This window comes from Neoarius graeffei, chromosome 14, assembly GCF_027579695.1.
Source record: "Neoarius graeffei isolate fNeoGra1 chromosome 14, fNeoGra1.pri, whole genome shotgun sequence".
NCBI classification, from domain to species: Eukaryota; Metazoa; Chordata; class Actinopteri; order Siluriformes; family Ariidae; genus Neoarius; species Neoarius graeffei.
The window spans coordinates 36,508,360-36,535,984 of record NC_083582.1 but is presented as its reverse complement, the minus strand read 5'-3'; the positions used below and the strand labels follow the sequence as shown (position 1 = coordinate 36,535,984).

The following is a 27,625-nucleotide window of genomic DNA, read 5'->3' as shown; positions in this document are numbered from 1 at the left end:
TTGAACACTACCGTTCAAAATTACACTACCGTTCAAAAGACAATTTTGTGTTTTCCATGAAAAGTCACCCTTTTTTATTTCCCACCATAAGTTGTAAAATGAATAGAAAATATAGTCGAGACATTTTTCTGGCCATTTTGAGCATTTAATCGACCCCACAAATGTGATGCTCCAGAAACTCAATCTGCTCAAAGGAAGGTCAGTTTTATAGCTTCTCTAAAGAGCTCAACTGTTTTCAGCTGTGCTAACATGATTGTACAAGGGTTTTCTAATCATCCATTAGCCTTCTGAGGCAATGAGCAAACACATTGTACCATTAGAACACTGGAGTGAGAGTTGCTGGAAATGGGCCTCTATACACCTATGGAGATATTGCACCAAAAACCAGACATTTGCAGCTAGAATAGTCATTTACCACATTAGCAATGTATAGAGTGGATTTCTGATTAGTTTAAAGTGATCTTCATTGAAAAGAACAGTGCTTTTCTTTCAAAAATAAGGACATTTCAAAGTGACCCCAAACTTTTGAACAGTAGCGTAAGTGTTAATCTTGACTAACCCTGTACTTGACCAAAGTGCTTTGACTCGCCATGTTCACAAAACTCCGAGAAAGTTCCAGAAAACTTGAAACATCGTAACGAGGCTCGGGGTTCGTAAATTGTCAATCGATTTCCAGGGGTGATTCGCCGCTCAACCACCAAAATGTGGTTGCATGGCGTAACCGGGTATTTCGAACACTGCTAATAATAGAACAGATGAGCCAAAATAATTGGGGATCTTTTTAGTGGGCCCCGACTCGTTAGAAGTACGAATAGGTGGGCCTCAAAGCAGAAAAGGTTGAGAACCCCTGTTATAAAATATAAGAGCCTGTCGTGTTCCAGTGCACAAATTGCATACCTGCCAACCTGTACGCATCTTGCGTAGCTGCTACGAATTTTTATCTCATTGTACGACTGTACTAGCCTAGTAAACTAGACCCACCCGCCTAGCGGCCAAAAATATTTTTGCCTACGAGTGGGTCTAGCCTCGCACCATATCAACAAAACACCCCGGGCATCAAATCGTGCCCGCCAATCACAACGCAAGGTCTTTGTTTGGATTCTTTGGGCGGGCTTTTGCAGGAGTGACGACAAAGCTGCGCGACGCTGGAGAAAGCACAACAGGAAAGATGGCTATGGCTAGTGAACAGCGCGCGTTTGACTCCGCTTTGGAATCAGTTTTAGAAGAATTAGACTTGGAGTTTTCGTTGAAACATGAGCAGGAAGAGGCTCTCCGCTCATTCCTTTTCAAGAAGGACGTTTTCGCTGTTTTGCCGACCGTCTATGGCAAAAGTCTGATCTACCAGCTGGCTCCGCTCGTAGCCAAAAGGATGGGGCTAGTTTGTGCAGTACGAAGAATTAATAAACAGCTTTGAAACATTACTTTTTGATTGTTTATTTTCCCGTTTATTTTAAATTTAAGGGAAATGATTTCACCAAACACCACTAAATAAAAACTCTCAAAAACAGTTTAAGCAAACCCTTGAAAAACACTTGGGGGGAAAAAAAAGTGTATGTTAAGTATGTGGTACAGACTCCAAACTTGTGGTCATTATCTCCAAACTTCTTAATATCTAGAACCTGTTTATTAATTAATACGCATTTTGAAAAATTATTTATTTCAAGGTCTCCCCACTGCTTTCTGTCGCTCTGACTACGTCACAGTCACTGTTGCGCTGATTGGTCAGAGCGTTGGCCTATACGCACGGAGACTGTTTGAAAGACAGCGGGTTGTTCCTCCCACCCCCTTCGGAAATGTCTATGAGCGAGGCCAGACTAAATATTCACATTTAGTCTGGCTTGCCAGGCTACGACTGTACGTTTTCACATTAAAAAGTATGCATATCGTCCGAACTCGCATTTCAGTCAAGTTCTCACTGAAGTTGATACCGCTGATCTGTGAGAAAACTCAAAGCCAGAATGGAACGCTTTGCCCAATCCCCCCGCCCCTCTTCCAGAGCGTGTGGCTCTGCCCTCTTCAGCCCCTCCCCTTCCTCCTTCGCGTCTCTGACTTGAGTGCAGCGGTGCAGCCAGGTGGCTAGAGCGAGTCGGGGATTGAAACGTCAGTTAGAGACGTCGTTTTTATATTTGTAACAGAAACGGTTGTTTCACGTGTACTCGAGCTTCCTAGCCGTTATTTTGTGCATTTACAACACCAACAGTACAGGCTAGTTCTTCATTTAACTTCGAAGCCGTCACTCGAGGTTGCATATTCGATGCGGTAACCAACGAAACCTGATTACAATTCCTCTCGCGCTCTCATTGAATCACTGAGAAGTGCCACTTTATTGATGTGCTCAACAAAACGTAGCGTGTTGTATATCTTAAGCTTGCCGCACACTACGCCGATCCACGCGGTACCGAACCGACCCATTTCAGAGCCGACTCCCGACAGGGCACGCACATATCCCCGACTAACTCATGACTGTTGACGAGTGCAGTCGCGATTGAAGCGACACCAAACGAGATTATGCGAACTAAGCATCATAACAAACATTCCGCTAAATATCACGTGACAACTTAATAGCTTTGTGATTGGCTATTGGATATAGTTACTGTTAAATCCAACACTTGAAGATGCTACAGGCTGAATTACAAATGACACAACATGGAATATGTAGCGCACTATCTAGGCTGCATGAGCTATTATTTCCAACCTTAAATAGTGCACTTATATAGGGGAGTTAAAGCGATTTGGAATTCAGCCACACAACTTGAGCAGAGTGGCTTTCCAGCCCACTGTGTCTATGGATAAAGCTTCAGTCTATGGAATTACAGTATATACCTGCATTAGGTGCTACAACACGTATTTCTCGCGCTAGAAATTGTGTTTAATGATGTCACGTGTTATATGCGAAAGATATGATTGGCTATTGCTAGCGACTCTCGCCGATCAGTCTGGCTCCCGATTAGTTTTTCGAATCGGCTGTGAGATGAGTCGGTACCATCGAAAACTAGTCTTTACGCCTGACTCGCGACTTCAGTTGGCTCGGTACGCTGAAAATCGGCGTAGTGTGCGGCTAGCTTTAAGAGCAGTCGGTAACTTCTGTCAATGGTAGCCTAGAATGTTTGCAGATGTGAAGTCGAAAATTGGTCATCCTTCTTACGAAAAAACCTGCGTGGTACTGCAGTATCAAATGCTTTTTTCTACAGTATTACTGCAGTGAATGCAATAGTTTGCACATGAAAAAGGCATACTACAAAATACTGCAGTGTACTGTATAATGCAATATTTTTACTGTATAATGCAATATATTTCCAACATGTTAAAAAATGCAAAAGTCTAAACCTATTGCATGGGAAATTTTGTGCATACCATGTTTTGTGTTGAAAGTGCCTTTTTTACATACTGTATTAATTTAATGTGGTGTTATTTATTTTGAAAGAGTGGCTCTGGTTTAATTTCATTTCATTTGCACATGTATGTAATGTTTGTTGTGCTTTTCAAAACGGAAGGAAGTTCCCAAGAGCCATCAATAACAGTTTCCCAAAGTCTATCAATAGGAATGTTTTACAAAACTGGACTATGTTCTAGAGGTGTGCAAAAATATCGATACGGTGATATATCGCGATACTTTGTCTTCCGATTCAATATCGATACTCAATTTGAATATCGATTTTTTTCAAATAATAAAATCATGTTTCAGACGGGTTGTAAATCCAGTATGACTTCCGCACCTCTGCTCCGCGAGGTGTCGCTGTGCCGCTACCTCACTGCAAGGCACTCTTCGTCTTCTCTTTTTTCCCCGGCGGTTGCAGTGAGGGGAAAAAAACAGGCAAGCATGGCTCTTAACATAAACCTACGCTACGTTCACACTGCAAGGCTTAATGCTCAATTCCGATTTTTTTGTGAAATCCGATTTTTTTGTGAGGTCGTTCACATTAACAAATATATGCGACTTGTATGTGATCCTCAGTATGAACGAAAAGCGACCTAAAAGTGTTCCGCATGCGCACTGCAGGATACGACGACGTCACACGCAGTGAGCATGGCCAGTGTTTACGGAAGTAAAACCGCCCGGTTGCGGTATGACTCATCCAATCTAGCTTGAATAGCTGCATCCCCCCAAATGGAAAATCAGCTCCCTAACCTCTGCGTCCTTCCATTGGGAAGATTCAGAACCTTCACAGCCCGAAGCGTCCCTCGCATTGATGTCATGCGCAGGGGCGCAGATACGTTTTTTGAACTGGGGGGGACAAAGCTGCCAGCAAACCAACCCCAACCCCGATATGCCTGTCAAACTTGTTAGTAACCATAGCAACCAAGCTCGAGCTCGCAACCTGTGCAGTCTGCGCAGCTCAACCAACCGAATATCAGTCTTTGTTTTGTTTTATGTGAGTTGTTGCAACTATGTATACACTGCCGTGCACCTCAATAAACCGAATGGTAATTAGTCTTTTGATTTTTCCGTGAGGTTTGCCTTATGCAAAGAAAGACAGCATAGACGTTTTTTTCCTCCCTATAAGTGGGGGGGACCGAACGAGGTGAATTTAAATATGACTCGTCCCACCCTCTATCTGCGCCCGTGATTATGCGCCATGTTGTTGTAACTTTTTTGAGAGACCCGCCGCCTACTTCAGCGCAGAATAGTGATGTTTGTGGCTTGTTGATGACGTGTAAGTCGGATGAACGCGACCTGGCGGTTCAGACTGAAGTCGCATATGAAAAGAGCGGAGAGGAATCGGAATTAGCACCACATATCCAAACGGCCTGGGTCGGATTTGAAAAAATCGGATCTGTGTCGTTCATATTGTCAATAAAAGATCGGATACAGGTCACATATGGGCGAAAAGATCGGATTTGAGTCACTTCAGCCTGCAGTGTGAACGTAGCCCTAGAGACGCCGCCGAACTTTAAGGCAGATGTTTGGAGGCACTTTGGATTCCAAAGGAAAGGAGAAAAAAAAAACCAGTGAGCCGGACAAAGAGAATGCACTTTGCAAAACCTGTTTCCAATTAAATTAAGATGCCCACTGCACTTTTCAATGTGTTTCAGACAGTGTGTTGTTCCTGCAAAATAAGCACAAGTTAAATGTTCTCAGGTACATGTTCTCAAGTTTACAAAGAACAAATTGATATTAGTGTTAGCACTGAAATGTATGTGCAGTCTGCAGTGCAAGTTTTAAGTTTTCATAAAACAATTTGATTCTGCTTGTTAAGCAGCACTGATGTGTCCATGCTTACAGAAAAGTTGAGAATACTAGCACAGAAATGGGAATTTTCTGTATGTTGTAGTGAAGCAACTCTTGGTTTTGCCAGCAGTGGAATAGAGACAAATGTATGTCTGGCAAGAGTGTGTAGTTATGTATGTGAAATGTAATTTTACAGTGGTCAATAAATTCTGATTTTCTTCAGTGACACAGATATCGTGATGTGGTTGAAATTTCTTGCAATATATCGATTATCGCAGAATCACTGTACCGTGATATCGTTATCGTGGGCAAAATATCGCCATAGTATCGTGAGGTAGGGCTTTGACTTCGAACTTCGATATTCGAATCCAATTCGAATGTTGTGAAAAAAAAAAAGAGATGTTCGAACGAATATTAGGCAGCTCTAAATATTCGAACCTGTATATGGTATCATTAGGCATAATTCTTTTATTTTTGTGAATGTGGTTGTAAATGTTTTCAGTTCAGGTCGCAGGGTTTTTTTTAACGTCTGTGGAATTTATGTGAATCGCGAAGGTCATTGTCTTTTGTCTTATCTGGGCACCTGTAGACGTTAGCGTCAAGCTGGCACGCATTGAACAATGGAGTCAGATGCTAGCACGTTGGAGATTTGCACTCCGGAGAATTTAAAAAGTGATGTGTGAGCACGTAAAACTAATCTGTGATCTTATAACACATCGTGTCCGTGTTTGTTTGAATTGTGAATCAGCCGGAAGCAGTGACATGACAGCTGACACCGGTCTCATTCACAACAAACATTCTCAAAAGCCAACACGAATGGGCTCGGAACGGCAGTGTTATAAACTCACAGATTAGGTGTAGGCCTAGCAGTACCTGCTCATTTTGTAAACGTTCCCCTTTGATTGTCAGTGAGGCTACAGTTTAGAGGCTTTCATCAGTACAAGCAACCAGGAAACCGAAGGAACAGCGTTTCACACAAAAAAGGCAACGGGCAAACGACGAAGTTTGTGGATTATGTAACGTTAAAAGTGTCAGCCGGTATAATGCCAATTACTACGACACTGCACATTTCATTAGTAGTGGTTGTAAAAACACGCCTGAATATTTCATATTTCCTGCACGTAATCTTATTGACATTAACTGAACACTGCCCCCTGGTGGACTGAATATCATATTTAATTTTGATGCCGAGGTGTTAGTGAGGCTTTTAAGAATAATATAATTAATAAAAGTTCGAATACTATTCGAATGTCTAGATTAATTTCCAAACGAACTTCGAATATGATTTTTGGGCCAAGGTCAAAGCCCTATCGTGAGGTATCTGGTGATACCCAGCCCTACTATGTTCCCAAGGGTGATCAATAAAACTGGATTGAAAGTGTGTTTTTGGTCTGCTGGTTGTGGTCTGTGGGGGCGCATGCGCGCCGGGTTGGGGTGAGGTTGACGCGAGGGGGGGGGGGGTACTCATGAAATTGTAAAATTGTACTCATAAAAATTTTTTTTCAAGGTTGGCAGGAATGAAATTGGAAAAGCGCGTGGCTTGTGTGAAAGTTCATAAGCAAGTTGTTGTTTGGAAAAAGAGTCTTCAGAATAAGTTTGGCGTAACTCGCTTATCCAATACAGACTTGAGCCGAGTCGGCAATGCAGACATTATAGACTTTGCTTTATCGTTTGGGGACAGCGTCGGAATACCTGGAAGCTTTGTGATGATTTTGCTCTTTTGCATGTGTCAGACAGTGATGAGGCAGCAAAGTCGCCCTGGCTCTGCTGGTGACCGTCTATAGATAGTGTTTGGTAATGCTGACCACCTCCCTCTTGCTTCTGTATTAAATAGAAAAGATGCGAAAAGCACTATCTGTTTGTGATTTGCATAAACGAAGCTGAATAATGCAGACTTTTTTTTTTTGGAAGAAAGTCTTGCCAAGCACTTAGGTGGTGAGTCATGTGCTTTCAGGGAATGTTTTAAGAGGGTGGATTTAGTTGAGCTGTTTCCCAAGGTCACGTTCAAAGCTTTCAGATAAAATTTTTTTTTTTTCCCCCTCAAAAAAAATAAAGTAGTTTTTAAGAGTTGCATGGGACGGAGTGGTTTCTTCCTCCTAACTGATACGCAGCTGTGTGTATGAATATTTCCTAGAACCTCTCTGCAGTACTCCAGTCCTAAAACCATGTGTCGTCTTTTTTTTTTTCTTCTCCCTTCTCTTAGCTTCAACATGAGAAGGCTGAGCTTGAGCAGCACTTGGAGCAAGAGCAGGAGTTCCAGGTCAACAAACTGATGAAGAAGATCAAGAAGTTGGAGAATGACACCATCTCCAAACAGCTCACCTTGGAGCAGGTACACTTACACTTAGGCACTTGAAGATTCCCGTTTTAGAAGAGTCCCTCCTGGCCGCCCAGCGATCGCAGCCTTCTCAAGCACGTTTGATGTAATTCACCACTAAGGTTTCGAGCACATGATCTTTAACGGGATGTAGGGCTTAATGAATACCCAAATAGTGATTTTTAGTATTTGAATGATGGTTAACCAGGTATTCAAATACTTGTGAGCACTCCTTATTTGTCTGACCAAGGAAGCCTGCATCACCAGTATTAAAACTTATCCAGTACGACGTCCGGTTAGTGACGGTATATTCTCCGATATTTACAGTACCTTACTGTGAACGTTTTCACCATGAAGGTCCTTGCTAGTGGTTCTCATCCCTCTGTGTCTAGCTGCAACCTCAAAAAAATGTTGGTTGGATTTCATAACGTCTCGGTAATACGACGTTAGCACTATGTCCAGATACTCTGTATACAACCCCGATTCCAAAAAAGTTGGGACAAAGTACAAATTGTAAATAAAAATGGAATGCAATGATGTGGAAGTTTCAAAATTCCATATTTTATTCAGAATAGAACATAGATGACATATCAAATGTTTAAACTGAGAAAATGTATCATTTAAAGAGAAAAATTAGGTGATTTTTAAATTTCATGACAACACATCTCAAAAAAGTTGGGACAAGGCCATGTTTACCACTGTGAGACATCCCCTTTTCTCTTTACAACAGTCTGTAAACGTCTGGGGACTGAGGAGACAAGTTGCTCAAGTTTAGGGATAGGAATGTTAACTCATTCTTGTCTAATGTAGGATTCTAGTTGCTCAACTGTCTTAGGTCTTTTTTGTCGTATCTTCCGTTTTATGATGCGCCAAATGTTTTCTATGGGTGAAAGATCTGGACTGCAGGCTGGCCAGTTCAGTACCCGGACCCTTCTTCTACGCAGCCATGATGCTGTAATTGATGCAGTATGTGGTTTGGCATTGTCATGTTGGAAAATGCAAGGTCTTCCCTGAAGGAGATGTCATCTGGATGGGAGCATATGTTGCTCTAGAACCTGGATATACCTTTCAGCATTGATGATGTCTTTCCAGATGTGTAAGCTGCCCATGCCACACGCACTAATGCAACCCCATACCATCAGAGATGCAGGCTTCTGAACTGAGCGCTGATAACAACTTGGGTCGTCCTTCTCCTCTTTAGTCCGAATGACACGGCGTCCCTGATTTCCATAAAGAACTTCACATTTTGATTCGTCTGACCACAGAACAGTTTTCCACTTTGCCACAGTCCATTTTAAATGAGCCTTGGCCCAGAGAAGACGTCTGCGCTTCTGGATCATGTTTAGATACGGCTTCTTCTTTGAACTATAGAGTTTTAGCTGGCAACGGCGGATGGCACGGTGAATTGTGTTCACAGATCATGTTCTCTGGAAATATTCCTGAGCCCATTTTGTGATTTCCAATACAGAAGCATGCCTGTATGTGATGCAGTGCTGTCTAAGGGCCCGAAGATCACGGGCACCCGGTATGGTTTTCCGGCCTTGACCCTTACGCACAGAGATTCTTCCAGATTCTCTGAATCTTTTGATGATATTGTGCACTGTAGATGATGATATGTTCAAACTCTTTGCAATTTTACGCTGTCGAACTCCTTTCTGATATTGCTCCGCTATTTGTCGGCGCAGAATTAGGGGGATTGGTGATCCTCTTCCCATCTTTACTTCTGAGAGCCGCTGCCACTCCAAGATGCTCTTTTTATACCCAGTCATGTTAATGACCTATTGCCAATTGACCTAATGAGTTGCAATTTGGTCCTCCAGCTGTTCCTTTTTTGTACCTTTAACTTTTCCAGCCTCTTATTGCCCCTGTCCCAACTTTTTTGAGATGTGTTGCTGTCATGAAATTTCAAATGAGCCAATATTTGGCATGAAATTTCAAAATGTCTCACTTTCGACATTTGATATGTTGTCTGTGTTCTATTGTGAATACAATATCAGTTTGAGATTTGTAAATTATTGCATTCCGTTTTTATTTACAATTTGTACTTTGTCCCAACTTTTTTGGAATCGGGGTTGTATCATGTGTGGTTTTTTTTTTTTAAATATCCCTTATCAAAAACTTCCTGTGCAGGGATTGGCTAAGGATGGCTTACGTGACATAGTTCTACCATTGATTAAAAGCTAGACGGCCTTTCGATTTCATAAAATCGGTGAAAATCAAATCAAGTTTATTTGTATAGTGCTTTTAACAATAAACATAGTTGCAAAGCAGCTTTACAGAATTTGAACGACTTAAAACATGAGCTAATTTTATCCCTAATCTATCCCCAATGAGCAAGCCTGTGGCGACGGTGGCAAGGAAAAACTCCCTCAGACGACATGAGGAAGAAACCTCGAGAGGAACCAGACTCAAAAGGGAACCCATCCTCATTTGGGCAACAACAGACAGCCTGACTATAATATTAACAGTTTTAACAGGTATAACCCTCAACTGTCCTCATAGGGCCGTCCTTCACAGGAGCGGTGCGATAAAACTCCGACCAGACACAGGGCACCAGGATGGATCAAGCAGGTCCGAGGGGCAGAAGAGGCCAGCATCTCAATCCCAGGATCAACATGTAACTCAGAGGGACAGATTGGGGGGGGGGAGAAAGAAAACACAGGTTAATTTTAGTTAAACACAGGTTAAATTTAGTTCCCTCTGAAATTTAATCATTGTGATGGATGTTTTTAATTTTGTAATATCTTAAAAAAATAATAATTTGATGGGATTCCCCGAACAAATAATGTGCATGAAATCGCTCGCTTCGTGCAGTCAAGCAGACAGAGGAAGTCCGTGTGTGTGCGCATGCACAAGTTTACCTTGACCGTGCGCTGACAGTTCCATCATTCTGTCACTAAACGAACAGCTGATCACACCGAGGTGCTCGCTGACCGCCGATATTTATTAGTTTGGTCCTGCGTTTCCTTTCCTTCGTATATAACAGCTTTTCTTCTCGCTTTCCGTTACTGTAGTCGGTCTTTCACGTTTCATTCGCGTTCTCCATTTTCCTCTCCTGTTTCAAATTTGTATCCCACAATGCCTTGCGTGAATGGGGAAAGCCCCCACCATGTCTGCACGACGTAGTATTTTGTATTGCGTCACAGTGAAGCAAGAAATAATAGCGGAGAATTTAGGGCCACGTGGTGCTAAGTTCATTTTGACTACTGTACGTTCAGACTGCACCCTGAAACGACCCATATCCGATTTTTTTGCCCATATGCGACCTGTATCCGATTTGTTATTGACAATCTGAATGACACAGATCCGATTTTGTTTCACATGCGACCCAGGCCGCTTGGATATGTGGTCCTAATTCCGATGCATATCCGTTATTTTCACATGTGACTGCAGTCTGACCGGACAGGTCGCATTCATGCGACCTACACGTCATCAACAAGAGACAAACGTCACTATTCTGCGTTGGCTAATCCCGCCTCTTTGGTGGAAAACAACATTTGTACAGTTTTCAGAATTTAAATAGACTTTTATAGAATTGATCAAGCTAATGGTGGATTTGGTCGGGACCTGGATGTTGATCTGTTAGCCTGATTTAAATAAAACAGTTTCTATAACTGATTTATAACTTAAACCATCCTGTATTACAAGATTGTTCTGGAAATTTCCAGTAATTTGACACCTTCGGTCTCATTAGTCTGCTGCCCACATTAATCAGATTATTGTGCGAGTTCCGCCGCCGCCACAAAAACCACATCGCCAGGTCTCGCCTCATCTCCATGCTTTACTTGCAAACTTGAAGAGTGCGCTTTTTTTGTTTGTTTGTTTACGTATTACGTAGATGTGCTTATTACGTGTCAATTTGCGCATGCGGGACACTTTTGGGTCGTTTTCCGTTCATATTGGAGATCGCATACAAGGCTCATATAATTGGTAATGTGAACGGCCTAACAAAAAAATCGGATTTCACAACAAATCGGATATGGGTCGTTTCAGGTTGCAGTCTGAACGTAGTGTAATTGTTCTATTTGAAAAAACGAATAAAAGTGGAAGTCTGTGATTCGAATTCAGTAGCTTTCAGTCCACTAAACTAAAATAACTGGGTGTCGGGGGGGATTATTTTTATGACTGGAATCTGAAAGTCAGTCTAGCTTTAAGTACTGGAAAATTTCTGCCGTATATAAATTGACCTGTAGAAATAACCTCATGATCCGAACCGAGGTTACAAGATTTTGTGTGTTTTCTTCTGTATCAAGTCGGGATGGAGCTCTCCGTCACTGAGACTGATGTGATCGCACCTCGATGCGTTGCAAACCATCCGATACATTAAAGACGCATATGAAGCAACTACTAATGCGATACGATTCACGCCTATTGCGATGCAGTGTGATTCAGCGTGATCATTCTACCGACGTTAGAAACGATACATCCGGAGTTCATTCTAAATTGTATCTGGATGACAATTAAATCCGGATGATTGCATCACACTCGTGTACCGATGCGAATCGGTGAGTTTTATCATCCCCTAATATATAGACAGTTCAGGAATGTTTCTTTCCGATCATTTCCTGCTTTAAAAAAAAAGATTGTCTGAGTTTAAAATGCAAAACAATACAATAGAAAGTCCTTCCCATGCCATCGGGTGGCACCGATCTGTTTCTATAGCTCTCGCTTGTTACGTTACATAGCTCAGGTTACGGTATGGGGCTGGTTCTCTGGTAACCGCAAGAGATTGATTGATTCCCTACTCGCGTCTGTATTGTTGCGTGCCTCGCCAGATGCCATTTTTAGGTATGACCCGATCACGACTAGAACTCGCAATCTCCCGGTCGAAAGGCGGACACGTCAACCACTAAACCAACTCTTTGGTGACGATATGCTCTAGATGGTGTTTAAAGGTGTGTGTTAGAGAAGTGATGCTTTCTCATCGTCTTCATGTAAATACTATCGAGCAGGCACAAGCCTACAGTAAGTGCTCATTATAAAGGTCACAGCAATGTGTTTGTGTTAATATAAGGTGTAGACGTGGAACGGTGTGCGTATCGTACAGACGCTCCCATCTCTCTGATCTATACCGAGATCTCCTATCCTATGCAAATCAGTTATGTACACCGTTTCTGGATTTTTATTTTTTGGGTTTAGGCAAAGCAGTCCATTGGACAACGCGATCACGAACTGCATCATGTTACAAAATATCCGACCATACTGAACCAGTGCTTCCCAAAATAATTTACATTGCTGCAGATTTGCCTTTTAGATCAGTTTTAATAGTCATGAACAGCAAGCGTGCAGTGAAAGTATGCATTTTGTTCCCTCAAGATTATATTGTGGATGGACTGTTTTTGTGTTTTGCAAAAAGAAAAAATAATAGCGGAGAATTTAGGGCCACGTGGTGCGAAGTTCATTAATTGTTCTATTTAAAAAAAACAAATTAAATTGGAAGTCTGCAATTTGAATTCTGTAGCTTTCGGTCCACTAAACAAAAAATAACTGCGTGTCGGGGAAATTTCTTTTTATGACCCATACTTGGAAAAAATCTGAAAGGCAGTCTAGCTTTAATGTTTGTCCTTTAGAATAGTTGACCTGGTGCATCTTCCCACCCCAACACTGATTATTTCCTGTAACAGCAGCAAGCCCTGTCGTTTTATTCCTTAAAAAATGTCACCCACCACCATTCAAGTATGCTGATATTTGTCTCGTCATCCACCTTTATCAAAGCCGTTAACATTCTCATAGGTGTGACGAGGTGCGTTTTGAATTCTGCTTACACACACACACACACACACACACACACACACACGTTTTTTCTTTTTCAGCTCAGACGAGAGAAGATTGACTTGGAGAACACGTTGGAGCAGGAGCAGGAGGCTCTGGTCAACCGACTATGGAAGCGGATGGACAAACTGGAAGCTGAGAAAAGGTTTGTGGTTTGATCCGTTAATTATTTTTAAAAAAAAAGTTTTTGTTTAATGTCGTGTCGTGTCCTTCCCCCTCAAGCCTGGCCCCAATTTGCTGGGTTTCATGCGATGTCACATCCGCCTCATTAGCTATTCAAAACTTTAGCTGGTGGTCTACCGGAGTTCATTTGACAAAGCGTTTGTACGAAGATGATGCATTGCTCGAATCGATCAAACCGTGAAACTGATAAAAGTTTCTTCAGGGTTCCCCGTGAACTAATAAAGGGTGAACGAACACAGGATTTCACAAAAAAAACGTCGAGAGGTGGCTTTCAAACCTCTCACTGAAATCGAAGGGAGCCGAGTCGAAGCATGCTCGAGTTTGCAGTGATCACTTGGTGAAAGGTTTGTATCCCTCTCAGCTATGTCCAAGTACTTTTCTTGCTACGTGTCGTTATTTTACGGAACTTTTTTTTAGTCACGAAGCGCTAAAGTCCCCAGCTGTTTCTTTCTTTCCTCCTCACAAAGTCCATATGCATGAAGGTCGCGACAAAATTCTTCCCCAGCCGTACAGTTACAATGCGCCGTGATCACTTCTGCGTCTTGTTTAACTAAGCTCCAGGTCTGTAAAGGGGTTTCTGATGATCTCTGTGAATGATTTAGCTGAGAGATAAGAGCCAACACAAGTGAGAAGCCAACTGTTTGTTTACACTTCAACTTGCAGTGCTTCGTTGTAAAGATGTGAACGAAAAGGTTTAAAAAAAACATACACGGGCAAAAACGGTCCAGGATTCACTTGGCAGCGACTTGATAGCGAGGTCCTTTACCCAGCCACATACAAAAAAAGTCATAAGCCTCCATACTCTTCCACGCTTTCATGTGTTTTGCGGTGTAGAAGGACGTCTGCGACACCAGATAGTTCGAGATGTCGGGGAACTCGACTGAAGGGTAGTTTTCGAGATCGTACGACAAATCCTTCTTTCCCAGACTGTAGGGGTCGATTCCATTGCACACAGCAATCTTCTGAATAGATCTAAAGCCAGCAGTGGCTTCTGGATTACGAGCGTACTCACGCTGTTATCGCTAGTTGTTTGCACGACGGCAGCCGTTTAGACCACCAGCTATTTCACTTCCGGTAAAACCGCTAAGAAAAGTCACATGACTGAAATCCAGCAATAGAGCTTCTACATAAAAGCGAAGTTATTTCATTAGATCAGTGAATCTACACTGAAATTTTCAGGGAAATTTATGTTTGGATGAAACGCCTAAGCTGTCTTCCATTTATGAGCAGGATTTAAAGTGATTTTAATCCAGTTTTAGCTGATGCTTATTAATTCATATACCAAGCCTCGCAAACCTTTTTAGTCTCACTGATTTGTACTCTTTGAGAAAAGTGTTATTTAATTACTGATGTAAATGTCCAGTATTCAAGGATATTTAAAAAAAAAAAAGGGCTTTTGTTTCAAATGGAATTACTAGCTCGTCGTTTTAATCTTACACACCTCAGCGTGTAGCCAAGTATCATGCTGACAGTATCGCATGTGTAATATCCCGGTCCTGCTGTGTCCCGTCCATGTAGGATTCTCCAGGAGAAGCTGGACCAGCCGGTCTCCGCTCCTCCATCCCCCAGGGACATCTCCATGGAGATCGACTCTCCGGAGAACATGATGAGACACATCCGTTTCCTGAAGAGCGAGGTGGAGAAGCTGAAGAAGAACCTGCGCACTGCCGAGCTCCAGCGTGAGTGCTCGAGCCCGTTGAGGTCCACGTTCTCACTTCCTTATTTGAGCAAATAATAATAATTTCAATTTATATAGCACCTTTCTCAAAACCCAAGGTCGCTTTACAATTATAGGGAAAGGGAGAAGAAAAAAAAAAATCCACCAAATAGAGGTCAGGATGTCATTCAGATGGTGTAGCAGCCACAGTCCCACCAAAAGGCGCACGGAAACGAGTCCCACACCCCCAGCACAGACGCCGCCGGGCAACATCACTCGGAACACGACGCCATGGATCCGCAAAGCGAGCACAGCTGTCGCGACGCCACCGAGCAACATCGCACGGAACATCACGCCAAGCACTAAAGCACCGCTGCACAGAGCGCTGGACAACCACGATGTTAAAATGAGCAACGAGCTCGCTGCAGTCCATAGCTAGGAGCACAGGCATCACCCACGGCGAACCAAGGCCCGGAGGGAACCGATGCCCAAAACTGGGTCCGGAGCTACACCACAACCAGCGGACAAAAACATCAAACTACACAAACACCAAAAAAAACAAAGGAGAGAAAATAAAGTAAAATAAGCTCCGGTGAGAAGCGGCAGCCAGAATGCGCACGACGTACTCTCAACCGGAAACGGAGTTTCTGGAAAAGAGGAGGACAAAACAAGGCTTGTTTTGTTTGACACGATGTGGCAGAAGTGCTTTATGCATTTTTTTTTTTTTTTTTTTTTTCCTTTCCTTTTCAGCTCGATGGCTGAGACATGATGAAATAGGAAAAAGTTTTAAAGTGCATATTCTGGACCAATTTTGTTTGGTTTTTTTTTTATATGAAAGTATGTCCCTTTACACACTCATCCAGAAGGGTAATTTTGCACAAGGCCATCTGTCTACAGCAGAAAAAAATAACAAAACGCGTCTGGAAAAATCCCAAGGGAGTCTGGAGCCAGATTCGTGACGTCACCTGCGGAAGCGCCAGCAGGCTGCGCGAGCTTTGCACGGTTTCAGTGCACAGCCTGTGTAGACCAAGCGCTCCCATTTCTCTCTCATTGTCCGGCCTTTTGGGAAACGATGAGGAGTAATCCCGTCAAGATTGGTGTTGCTACATCCTCCTACGATACATCTGTTAACCATTTTAATAATTACACGATAACGTTGAAGAAATTTGCAGAAAACCACCAGGTCGTTTTCTCATAAACAAACCAGCGCTGACGTAGGATTCAGAGGGAGGCGTCCCGCACGCGACGTCACGAAAATCAGTGTTTGCCGGGAAATCCAAATGCCAAGTTTTTTCAGAGGCGGACCAATTCGCCTCAAATGGCTTGATTTCAACTGAATTTTTCTGGTATTGCGCAAGGTAAAAAAATTTGCAGAGAATGCAGAATGTGACAGATATTTGACCAAAGTTTAATATAAAATAGGAGAATTACATTGATCTTGCTCCTGAATTTACCCGTGATATGCACTTTAACACTACGTTCAGACTGCAACCTGAAACGACCCATATCCGATTAGTTGTGAAATCCGATTTTTTTTTTTTTTTTTTGTTAGGCCGTTCACATTACCAATTATATGAGACTTGTATGCGATCTCCAATATGAACGGAAAACGACCCAAAAGTGTCCCGCATGTGCAAATTGACACATAATAAGCACATCTACGTAATACGTAAACAAAAAAAAAGCGCACTCTTCAAGTTTGCAAGTAAAGCATGGAGATGAGGCGAGACCTGGCGATGTGGTTTTTGTGGCGGCGGCGGAACTCGCACAATAATCTGATTAATGTGGGCAGCAGACTAATGAGACCGAAGGTGTCAAATTACTGGAAATTTCCAGAACAATCTTATAATCTTGTAATACAGGATGGTTTAAGTTATAAATCAGTTATAGAAACTGTTTTATTTAATCAGGCTAACAGATCAACATCCAGGTCCCGACCAAATCCACCATTAGCTTGATCAATTCTATAAAAGTCTATTTAAATTCTGAAAACTGTACAAATGTTGTTGTTTTCCACCAAAGAGGCGGGATTAGCCAACGCAGAATAGTGACGTTTGTCTCTTGTTGATGACGTGTAGGTCGCATGAATGCGACCTGTCCGGTCAGACTGCAGTCGCATGTGAAAATAACGGATATGCATCGGAATTAGGACCACATATCCAAGCAGCCTGGGTCGCATGTGAAAAAATCGGATCTGTGTCGTTCAGATTGTCAATAACAAATCGGATACAGGTCGCATATGGGCAAAAAAATCGGATATGGGTCGTTTCAGGGTGCAGTCTGAACGTGTAGTCTATGAGGGTTTTGATGACAGTGAGTGAGTTTTCAGTCAGTGTCCACTAGATGGTGCTGCATATAGAGGAATAAATATGCAGCACACTACACTGATGAAATCCTCAGTTTAGTTTCCTCACATGTTGCAGCTGGGCATGTATTCCAGTCCCTGACAACTCTCAGGATCCTCTTGCAAGACTTGTGGAAGATCATGCAGACTTGGTCTCTAATACTATTTTTATTCTATCTGGGAGGGGGAGTGCATGCCGTGGTGTAACCGTCTACGATTTTTGTACGAGATTGCGAGGTCAGGTCCCAACAGAGAAAAGGAGCTCGGATGTCCTTATTTTCTTCTCCTTCTGAGTATGTCCAGATCAAACAGCACAGCGATTAGTGTAGTCCTGATTGAAGGATTTTGTTACCTTTACTTCCATTCATATCCAATACTATGCATGAAATACGCACTTTTTCACTTTTTTCACATTCTCATTACCTGAAAATACAGTAATGGTGTTGTCCGATAATCAGAGATGGATACATTTCCGACCTGTATAACGAATGTCATTGAGTACCAGTCAAATCCAGTCCTTATTTGTTTTGCTGGAGATGTACAGTAGGTGCATTCCTGTCTGTCTCTCTCTCTCTCTCTCTCTCACTCACACATTTTCATTCAGAGGCGCTTTAACTTGTTTCTGGCTCTGCCGTCATTGGCAAGTTATTTTAAGAGTTCTGTTTTGAATCGCTTCTCAGACACAGAGAAGCGAGCTCAGTACATTGAGGAGGAGCGGATCATGCGGGAGGAGAACATTCGGCTGCAGAGGAAGCTGCAGCGGGAGGTGGAGCGGCGCGAGGCTTTGTGCAGGCAGCTTTCTGAAAGCGAGTCCAGCCTGGAGATGGATGACGAGAGGTACAGAGACAGTAATCACACCACCTCCTCTTCAGGTTTACACGTGAGCTTGTGCATGACTTCATGCAGCATGAAGTCTGTTTGCCACAGGGGTTCAAAGCAAATAAGGCAAATGATATTTGAAATGTGTTTGCACAGAAGCGCTGTGAACACGCAGCTCAACAGTGCAGTCCTGTGGCCTCAAAAATGGGAGCTGGGGAACACTGTCCAATTACACGCTCATAGACTGTAGTCTAAAACAAGAGCCCCGCGTACTTTTGCTATTTATTTTTTAGATAATTGTAAGCATTGGAGAAATTGACAGCTAGAACTCCAATGCATACTCGGGCCTGACTGATAAATCAGCTGATATGAGCGAATTAATTAATTTAAATCAGTATCTGTGTTTGATAAATGACCATTTAAAAAGGAAACCAAACGATGGAAGATGGAATCTTTTAAAGGAGAACTGAAGTCATTTTTAAACTTGCTTTATTTCTTAGAGGGCAATATATAGAGTAAATATAACAATAAAACACACATTAACGAACCTTATTCAAGACTTGCAAAAGTTTTTTGTTCTAAGGTTGGAAAGTTAGTGTTTTGAAAGTAGCTCGAGCAAACTATTTCCGCAGTTTGAACAACCCGCCATGATATTAATTTTATCCAATCAGAATGCACGTTCACTTTCTCTGCGTAACACTCATGACGTACAGGCATGTGAGAAAATTAGGACACCCCATTAAATAATCAGCTTTTTATTTAGAAATGGTACACATACCAATATCCAGGCATGTTTTTATGTATTTTTCAAAAAGAAAGTGATTTGATTGCAATTTAACAACAAAAATGAACATTGTTTGACAAATCCAAAAAAAGAAAAAAAATAAAGTATGTATTTCAATGGAGGAAAAAGTTAGGACACCCTACCCCCTAGTAGCTAGTGTTGCCCCCTTTGGCTGATATAACTTCAACGAGACGCATTTTGTAGCCTTTTACCAGTCTCTGACATCGATCAGGAGAAAGTTTGGCCCACTCCTCAATGCAGAATTCTTTTAGCTGTGAGATGTTTGAGGGGTGTCTTGCATGTACAGCCCGTTTCAAGTCACCCCACAGCATTTCGATGGGATTAAGATCAGGGCTTTGACTTGGCCATTCCAGGACTCTCCACTTCTTCTTTTTTAGCCAGTCCTTGGTGGATTTGCTGGTATGCTTTGGGTCATTGTCTTGTTGCAGTATCCAGTTACACTTCAGCTTTAATTTTTTGACAGATGGTTTCACATTTTCTTCAAGCACCCTCTGATACACAGTAGAATTCATGGTGGATTCTATGATGGTGAGTTGGCCAGGTCCTGCTGCAGCAAAGCATCCCCAAACCATGACACTGCCCCCTCCATGCTTTACAGTTGGTATGAGGTTCTTTTCTTGGAAGGCTGTATTTGGTTTACGCCAAACATGTCTTCTGTTCTGGTGTCCAAATAATTCAATTTTAGACTCATCTGTCCAAAGAACCTTATTCCAGAAGTCGTGGTCTTTGTCTATGTTCTCTCTGGCAAACTTCAGTCTGGCCTTGATGTTTTTTTTAGAGAGCAAAGGTTTCTTCCTTGCACACCTCCCATGCAAGTCACACTTGTGCAGTCTCTTTCTGATGGTAGAGTCGTGCACTTTCACATTGACAGTTGCCAGAACCTGCTGTAATTCCCTTGATGACACTTTAGGATTTTTCAGGACCTCTTTGACCATCTTGCGTTCTGCTCTTGGGGTAAACTTGCTCGGACGGCCAGATCTTGGCATGGTGGCAGTTGTTTTAAATGTCCTCCACTTGTAAATAATTTTGCGAATGGTGGAATGGCTAATGTTAAATGCTTTTGAAATCTTTTTGAATCCTTTACCAGAGTCGTAAGCGGCCACAATCTTCTTTCTGAGGGCATCAGGAAGCTCTTTAGACCTCACCATGGCGCTCACCTCAACATCCCAACTGTCAGGGCCACACCAAACTAAATTTGAGGTTTAAATAGGGCAAGGCTCCATTCAAATGCTGGGTAACGATGTACTAATCATGTGCACCTGACGTGATGCACCTGTTTGGGATTTTCAACATTTTAAGAGGGATAATATAGGGGGGTGTCCTAATTTATTCCTCACCAGAAATTGCATTATTTTTTAATTAAATTTTACAGAAAGTTTTAAAAAGGCTTTTCTTATTTTTTTATTGTTTAGTTATATTACTTGGATCCCTCATTTTAATTAAAATTTACATTAAATACCCATATGTCCAAATATATTTTAAAATACACAGGATTTCATGAGGTGTCCTAATTTTTTCACATGCCTGTATGTATGTGCCCAGTTGTGTTGGCTCATTGAGGTTGGGAATAGCACGTGTGAAATACCTGTTTCTGCCTCTTGCGACGATTTCGCAAGATAGGGTGGCGCCCATCTCATTGCAGCAAATAAATTCTGCTGGACTCGTGAGCAACTCCACGTTACATTTTCCGCACGAGCACCACGCCGTGTCACCTGCACGCAGACGCTCTGCCCCACGCTCGCCATGCCCATGGTCAGCATCAGTCTCATCCTCGCCGTCATCCGAGCTTTCTTCTCTTATTTCATCACCGGAGTCGAGAGTACCTCTCCTAGGTTCAAACTGGTACCCTTCTGAGCCATAGCCTGCTTGCAGTGTGTCTTGCGGGATCTCTTCGTATGATTCGACAGAGCTGTCGCTTTCACTTGATGCGCCCGACGCCATGATTACACACTTATCTCCTCTATTTCGGAGAGTTCCGCTAGTGCAGTGGGTAGCGCTGACGTCACGGTCTTTTAAAAATGGCGACTCTTGTGCGGTTTAGCGTATAAAGTATTATATTTACAATTACCAAGATATTTCGTTGTTTTCTAGTATATAAATTTGATAGAATACTTAAGAATACGTTACTTTGTCACATCAGCAACTGTATATATTATATTTGGTACCCCTTTAACCTGTTATTCAATTACGTTTTCGGTTTTAGTAACCTTATATCATGACTTGTATTGGCAACTGATTGCAATTCAATATTATACTTATCGGCCTGTTCGGTTTTTAGCCGTGTTGAATTTAGTTCGTTTGGTCCACGGCAGGCGTCGCGTATCCACGTGATCTTCGCGAGACTTTGAAACGCAGCCAGGTGTCAGTGCCGCCATTTTGAAAACTGTTTTCCAAACGAAGTATTGCACAAAAACGAGTTTAAATGACGATTACTGCCTACTTTTTTTTTTTTGCCCCAAAAACTTTCCTGATTGCTATCAAAACAAACAAAACTTCCGGCTTGATTACATCAGCATTCAAAAGAGGGCGCGCACGTCTTTTGACAACGTTGGCAGATGTTGGTCGCTTCGATTTCCGCTGTACATTTTACTTCCGTCCTACGATGTTTCGCACAGGTCTCAACGAATCTCGTTTACGGCCATCGCTTTGACATATGGACTGATATATATTACAGAGCATATTTCAAACACTCATAACTTGCTACAGCAGTGACTAAATAGCGATCAAAGATGCATTCTGATATTTAATAAAATGAGAAATGGAATTTTGATGAAATTTGCCTTCAGTTCTCCTTTAACCCTGTTATGAGTTGGTATTGCACAATTTGGCCACCAGAGGGCACACTGCAACTTCACTGATGGTAAAAGTGTGTTTGGAATGCCACAAACCAACAATCAGCTGACCCCGGCAGAGTAGCAAGGATGTGTCTAAAGCTGGGCAGACACTGTGCGATTTTTGGCCCGGTTTTGACACTATTTTCACTCGTGCGACTATTTTGGAGATCGGGCCGAGTTTTGGCTCAATCGTGCGTCTCGGATCGTGTAGTATACATGGGGTAACGACAAGCGATTAACACCTCACGACCTCCTCCCGATCGATCGGATGAAAATCAAACCTGTTTGAAATCCTGAGCATGGGATCGTATAGTGTGAGAACAGGAATCGTAAGCTGCGTGCTGTTTACCCCTGCGATTCACTCGTACAGTGTGAGCAGCAGCTGAATACCGCGGTTGAAAAAATCGCACAGTGTATGCCCAGCTTAACACAAGAAGGCACTTGGCTGTAGTCCCCGTCAGTTGTACACACACATTCATGGCATACATGTACAAATCATATTTTTTAACTGATTATTTTTGTGCAGTTCCTACAGTGTTTCCCCTAAATTTGTGTGGTGTGCTTTTTTTTTTTTTTTTTTTTTTTTTTTTTTAAAAGGGCTTGAGCACCATAGGTGCAAAGCCCTATTGTTTTCCACGTTTTTTTTTCTTCTTCGTCGCCTTTTTTTTTCTCTCCCTCACCAACTCGTTTTTGAGGCGCTTGTGATGCTTGAAAACTCAATTTTGGCACACTGATGAAATGTGTGTAATTACATTGAGCAAGGGACTGGGCGTGGTCCTGGAGCTCTGTAGCGCCCCTGAGAACAAGCTATGGTTGAGATGAAGTTGCTCGGATGGGCACGAGATTTGGTGTGATCAGTACTCTTGTGATACAGGACAAAGTTCACTTGGTTGTACTTGACTCCGTCCAACAGGAAGTCACCCATGCTGGATAGAATGTGGGATTTTTAAACTTTTTCCCTTTTTTAAGGGGCTCACCCATGGCTAAAAACTCATGGAACTTTGCACATGCGTTTGTCCTGTGATATAATTTGATGTGATATGGTAACTCAGTCTAGGTGGGCTTCATTAACTACATAGTGCCCCTAGTTCAAAAATACAGATTTGACGCGTAAATATTCGAAAACTCGGGGAATTTTGTGTGCTTGTGAAAATGGGGCAAAAGTTTATTCTTCTTAGGTTGTTTGCCTTGGGTGAGGCTAGAAAACATCATAGCACTGAGTGTGAGGGCCCTTTATCGCCGCTAGTGGCTACATTTATTTTTTGGGGTGGGTGCTGGATTAGGATGGTCACCTGCAGGACCCCTCCCCGTGACTCCTCTTATGCCCCTTTTCCACCAAAGCAGTTCCAGGGCTGGTTCGGGGCCAGTGCTTAGTTTGGAACCGGGTTTTCTGTTTCCACTGACAAAGAACTGGCTCTGGGCCAGAAAAACCGGTTCCAGGCTAGCACCAACTCTCTGCTGGGCCAGAGGAAAGAACCACTTACGTCAGCGGGGGGGGCGGAGTTGTTAAGACCGACAACAATAACAAGACCGCGAAAGATCGCCATTTTTAAGTGACGAGAAGCAGCAGCTGTACAAACGCGAAGTCATCCATTATTATTGTTGTTGCTGCTGCTTCTTCCGCGTTGTTTTTGCTTCGATATTCGCGCCAAGGTTTATGCAAACGTAGCGACGTAACTGACGTATACAGCGACGTAACTGATGTATACAGCGACGTAATGATGTGTCTTCTCTTAGCACTGCGAGCGATGGAAAAGCAAACTGGTTCTCAGCTGGCTCGCAAGTTGAATGAGTTGTGAACCAGCACCGGCCCCGAACCAGCCCTGGAACTGATTTGGTGGAAAAGGGGTATTAGGGAGCATTTGGACCTCAATGAACAGTTGTAAAGGAGTTGTATTTAAGTATTGACAATTATTTAAGAATGATAATAATTGCAATATTTTTACAATGGAATTTTTTGTTTTTGTTTGTACAACAGAACAGATTAATTCACAGCAATTTCTTTTACAATAGAACATTTCTTTGAGGAGTCTTTTTTTTTAAAAAAAAAGTATTGAGATTAAAATGGCTCATGAACCATTTATAGTTGTAATTGATTAATAGGTCTCATTCGAAAGTCTGATGGCTCATTTCTTCTTTCTGTAATGTTTCCACTCCCCTCTCCACTATCCATCACTACTCAGATGTATGTGTTGAGTGAAGAAGTACAGTAGTAGACTGACTGTGCTCGTTTGAAATAAAATTAAAAAAATTAAGTCATTTTCTGTGACTAGCGAACTTGTTTATAAAGCGATATAGTTTTCCAACACGATCTCACTATGAACATTCGTAATGTTAGCTAAGTTAAAGCAGATACGCAGAACCTTTATTTTTAAATACATTTCTGAGTGGATAGCATCTCCATCCTTGACTCTTGTATGCTGCATAAATGGGAATTTTTTTTTTTAATATAAAAAATCTTATTTTTGAGTGTGTTAAAGTTGGGATTCGAGCTGATCCAGCCAGCCCTGAGTGTGTGATGTCACAGCGCTAACCAGTTTTAAGGCCGAGGCCTTTGATAGCTATAGACCAAAGTCATATAAATAAACATTTACGGTGAAAGTAAGAAATACCGTCACCGACTTGCTCAGCTAAGACTGATTTGACTTCATTGATTGTGGGTTGACTCTCATTAAAACAGGATGGGTGTTATAACTTATGCAACATACATGTACATGCATGCAGTTTCACTGATAAAACGTAAAAGGCTAATTAAATAATCAGATGAACTGAGACAATCGCATTCTGAAGCAAATTAAATAATCTTATACCGGTAACTTAAACACACAATACAAGTATTTACAATTAGATGTATTAATCTAAATGCAGGTAAACGACGTGTTGTTTTGTATCCAAATGAGAGTTGGAGCTTACCCGTCTGTGTTCTCGCTTCTTGAAGCCCGACCTTGTGGCTGATTGTTTTGAAACAATCTGACTTTCAGTTGTTCGTTCAGTTCTCTGTTCATTCACTTCTTCCATATAAGGGCGAGATAGCAGCAATATCCAGTTTAGAAATCAGACGGCTACTCCACTCATTCTCCATTTTGTCCATACTGAGTACTCCGCCATTACTGCTCGGCTCAGGCAATTACTAAAACCCGGGATGGAACAGGACGTCACTGGGTTTTAGCAACAACCGTGGGGAGGTCACTGCCCGAGCGATATGTCCCGTCCCAGGTTTTAGCAACAAACCTCGGCTCACACTCCAAGAGGACTGGTGCAACTGAACTCACTTTTAAAATAAAATAAATACTTTTATTTTTCCTTTAATTGTTGGTACTGCACCCTCTTTCAATACGGGCTTATAGCCAACACTCCTCAACAGATCAGAGGTTTCGTACGAGTCTTCAGTAAAATGTGCAGAGCAGAGGAGAGACCACTTCATAGGCGCCCAATGTGCCCGTGAACAACTCGCAAAACGCATCCAAATCTTTGCCGTTTGAACATTCTTGGGCCATGAATGCAACGTAAATCCACCTTCTGTCGTGTTGCTGCACCAGCCAGCAACACATCTACATGGCATAGCGAGAAATTAGCTCAAAATGGAGGATCGGAGTTGCAGTCAGCTCTGTGTTTTAGTATAGCGGAAATGGCAATGAGACTGACAGACTTCCTGCTGTGACGTTACAGATGTCGAGGTCATTCACTCAGACCGCTACCTATATAAATCACTTTAATCGTAAAAATTACTATATTAGATTTATTATTAACAATTAAAACTATATTCCTGTGCCATTCTTGAGGTCTCAAGGCATTTATAAATGAAAGTGAGGCCATGGCTCTGTGTATATGCTTTAATATAGAGCATGTCTAAAGACATTGCTCACTTTTGTTTAAATTTTTTTTTCATCTCATCTCATTATCTCTAGCCGCTTTATCCTGTTCTACAGGGTCATGGGCAAGCTGGAGCCTATCCCAGCTGACTACGGGCGAAAAGCGGGGTACACCCTGGACAAGTCGCCAGGTCATCACAGGGCTGACACATAGACACAGACAACCATTCACACTCACATTTAGAGTCACCAGTTAACCTAACCTGCATGTCTTTGGACTGTGGGGGGAAACCGGAGCACCCGGAGGAAACGGACACGGGGAGAACATGCAAACTCTGCACAGAAAGGCCCTCGCCGGCCACGGGGCTCGAACCCGGACCTTCTTGCTGTGAGGCGACAGTGCTAACCACTACACCACTGTGCCGCCTAAATTTTTTTTTTTTTTTTTGCAAATGTCGTATGTCCTCCATCTTTTGCCGCTTGAGGGGTTTTGACAGTGCTAACTGTTTTTGAATCAAATTGTTTTTGAGTGCACGAGAGGAGAGCGAAGTGGACAGGGAAACCGGCAGCTTGAGCAGAAAATGTTTCTGCATGGTCCTAGTGCATGCAAACTCCTGTTTTTCAGCAGGTGCTCTTTCCGTGTGGTCCTAGTGCCTGTACACCTGTGGGTTTCTTTTTCTTTTTTCCCCCAGACCTTAAAATGTGTGTCGGGAGTCAGTATAATGGTAGGGGAACCACTGTCCTGTATCAATAAAGGAGATGTATCTTAAAGCATTTCATAGTTATCTTAACACTGAATGTATGCTGTATTTGTGTGATGAAAATGGATTAAATGTTGTTGTTTTTTTTTAATTCCATAGGCCATACCTTGAAAACGGATAACTATTAAACATGCATGTTTCCAGATGAATACAGCACAAGTCAAAAGTTTGTACACCCCCGCTCAGTCATAGGTGTTTCTGTATTGTGACACCCCCCCCCCCCCCCCCCCCCCCCCCCCCCCCGTTGTAGTACAATAATGAAGACATCAAAAAGTCATTGAAAAGATGAAAGTCAAAATTGGCAGGAACACAAAGTATGCTACTGGATCCATCTCAGGACTGATTCTGGTACTACTGGCCAGGGTGATTTATGTCCCCAGAATATCATAATTTTTGTAAGTTTTGTACGCACTAGGGATGTTAACCGATGACCGTTTGACCGATGGTTGACCGAAAGTGCATTCTGAAAGTATGTTTCGGTCTGTAGCCAACAGTGCATGTTATTGCAGATCATATCTCTCCACACAAACTAAAGGCGCAGATGCCGACTTTTGGAGGGAAGGGGAGAGGATGAAATGACAGCGGTGTCTGGAGGGGGAGTGACAAATGCAGCTCTTATGTCTGTGAGCCAAGTCGGTGACGGCTTCAGAGCAACTTCAATACCATGCAGTAATGGCGTGTTGATATTGGTAACGGCGTTATAACGATTGTAGCTAATTAATTAGATTACCCGGCGTTATAACAGCCTTTATTTTAACGCCGTTATTCCCATCACTGAATGTTATGTACTTCTTCTAGCACTTTATTTTCAACGCCATCATGGCCAACTGAAACTGTCTCTAAGCTGGAGCCATTTGTCCTCCGCTCCAATACAAACCCCTCGACATCAGTGCCACGTTTGACTAAATGTTTCGCGCTGTAGAAAAGGTAATGTGAGTGGAGGGCAGCGACTGGGACTGAATGTGCGGATGCTCACAGTTAGATTTAGAATAGATTCTAGTAATTCCAATTCTAGAATTTTAAACTCATAGGTTAGCCGGCTAATGAGGCTCGGTGGTCGGTCAAGTTTTTTTTTTAAGTTTTCGCCATCCCTAGTACGCACTGCGTCTTATTACTTCGTGCTGCGGCACGGCTATAGAGAGACTATCTGC

At 42.4% G+C, this 27,625-nt stretch overlaps 1 protein-coding gene across 1 annotated transcript in view; it reads left to right on the top strand.

Annotated features, from left to right (window-relative positions):
* Positions 1–27,625, top strand: part of ccdc6b (coiled-coil domain containing 6b) — a 72,106-nt gene that overhangs the window by 26,718 nt on the left and 17,763 nt on the right. The window contains exons 3-6 of the mRNA XM_060939573.1: positions 7,374–7,502; positions 13,301–13,404; positions 14,961–15,121; positions 18,124–18,280. Coding sequence (XP_060795556.1) covers positions 7,374–7,502; positions 13,301–13,404; positions 14,961–15,121; positions 18,124–18,280 — 551 coding nt within the window. The remainder of the gene's footprint in view (positions 1–7,373; positions 7,503–13,300; positions 13,405–14,960; positions 15,122–18,123; positions 18,281–27,625) is intronic.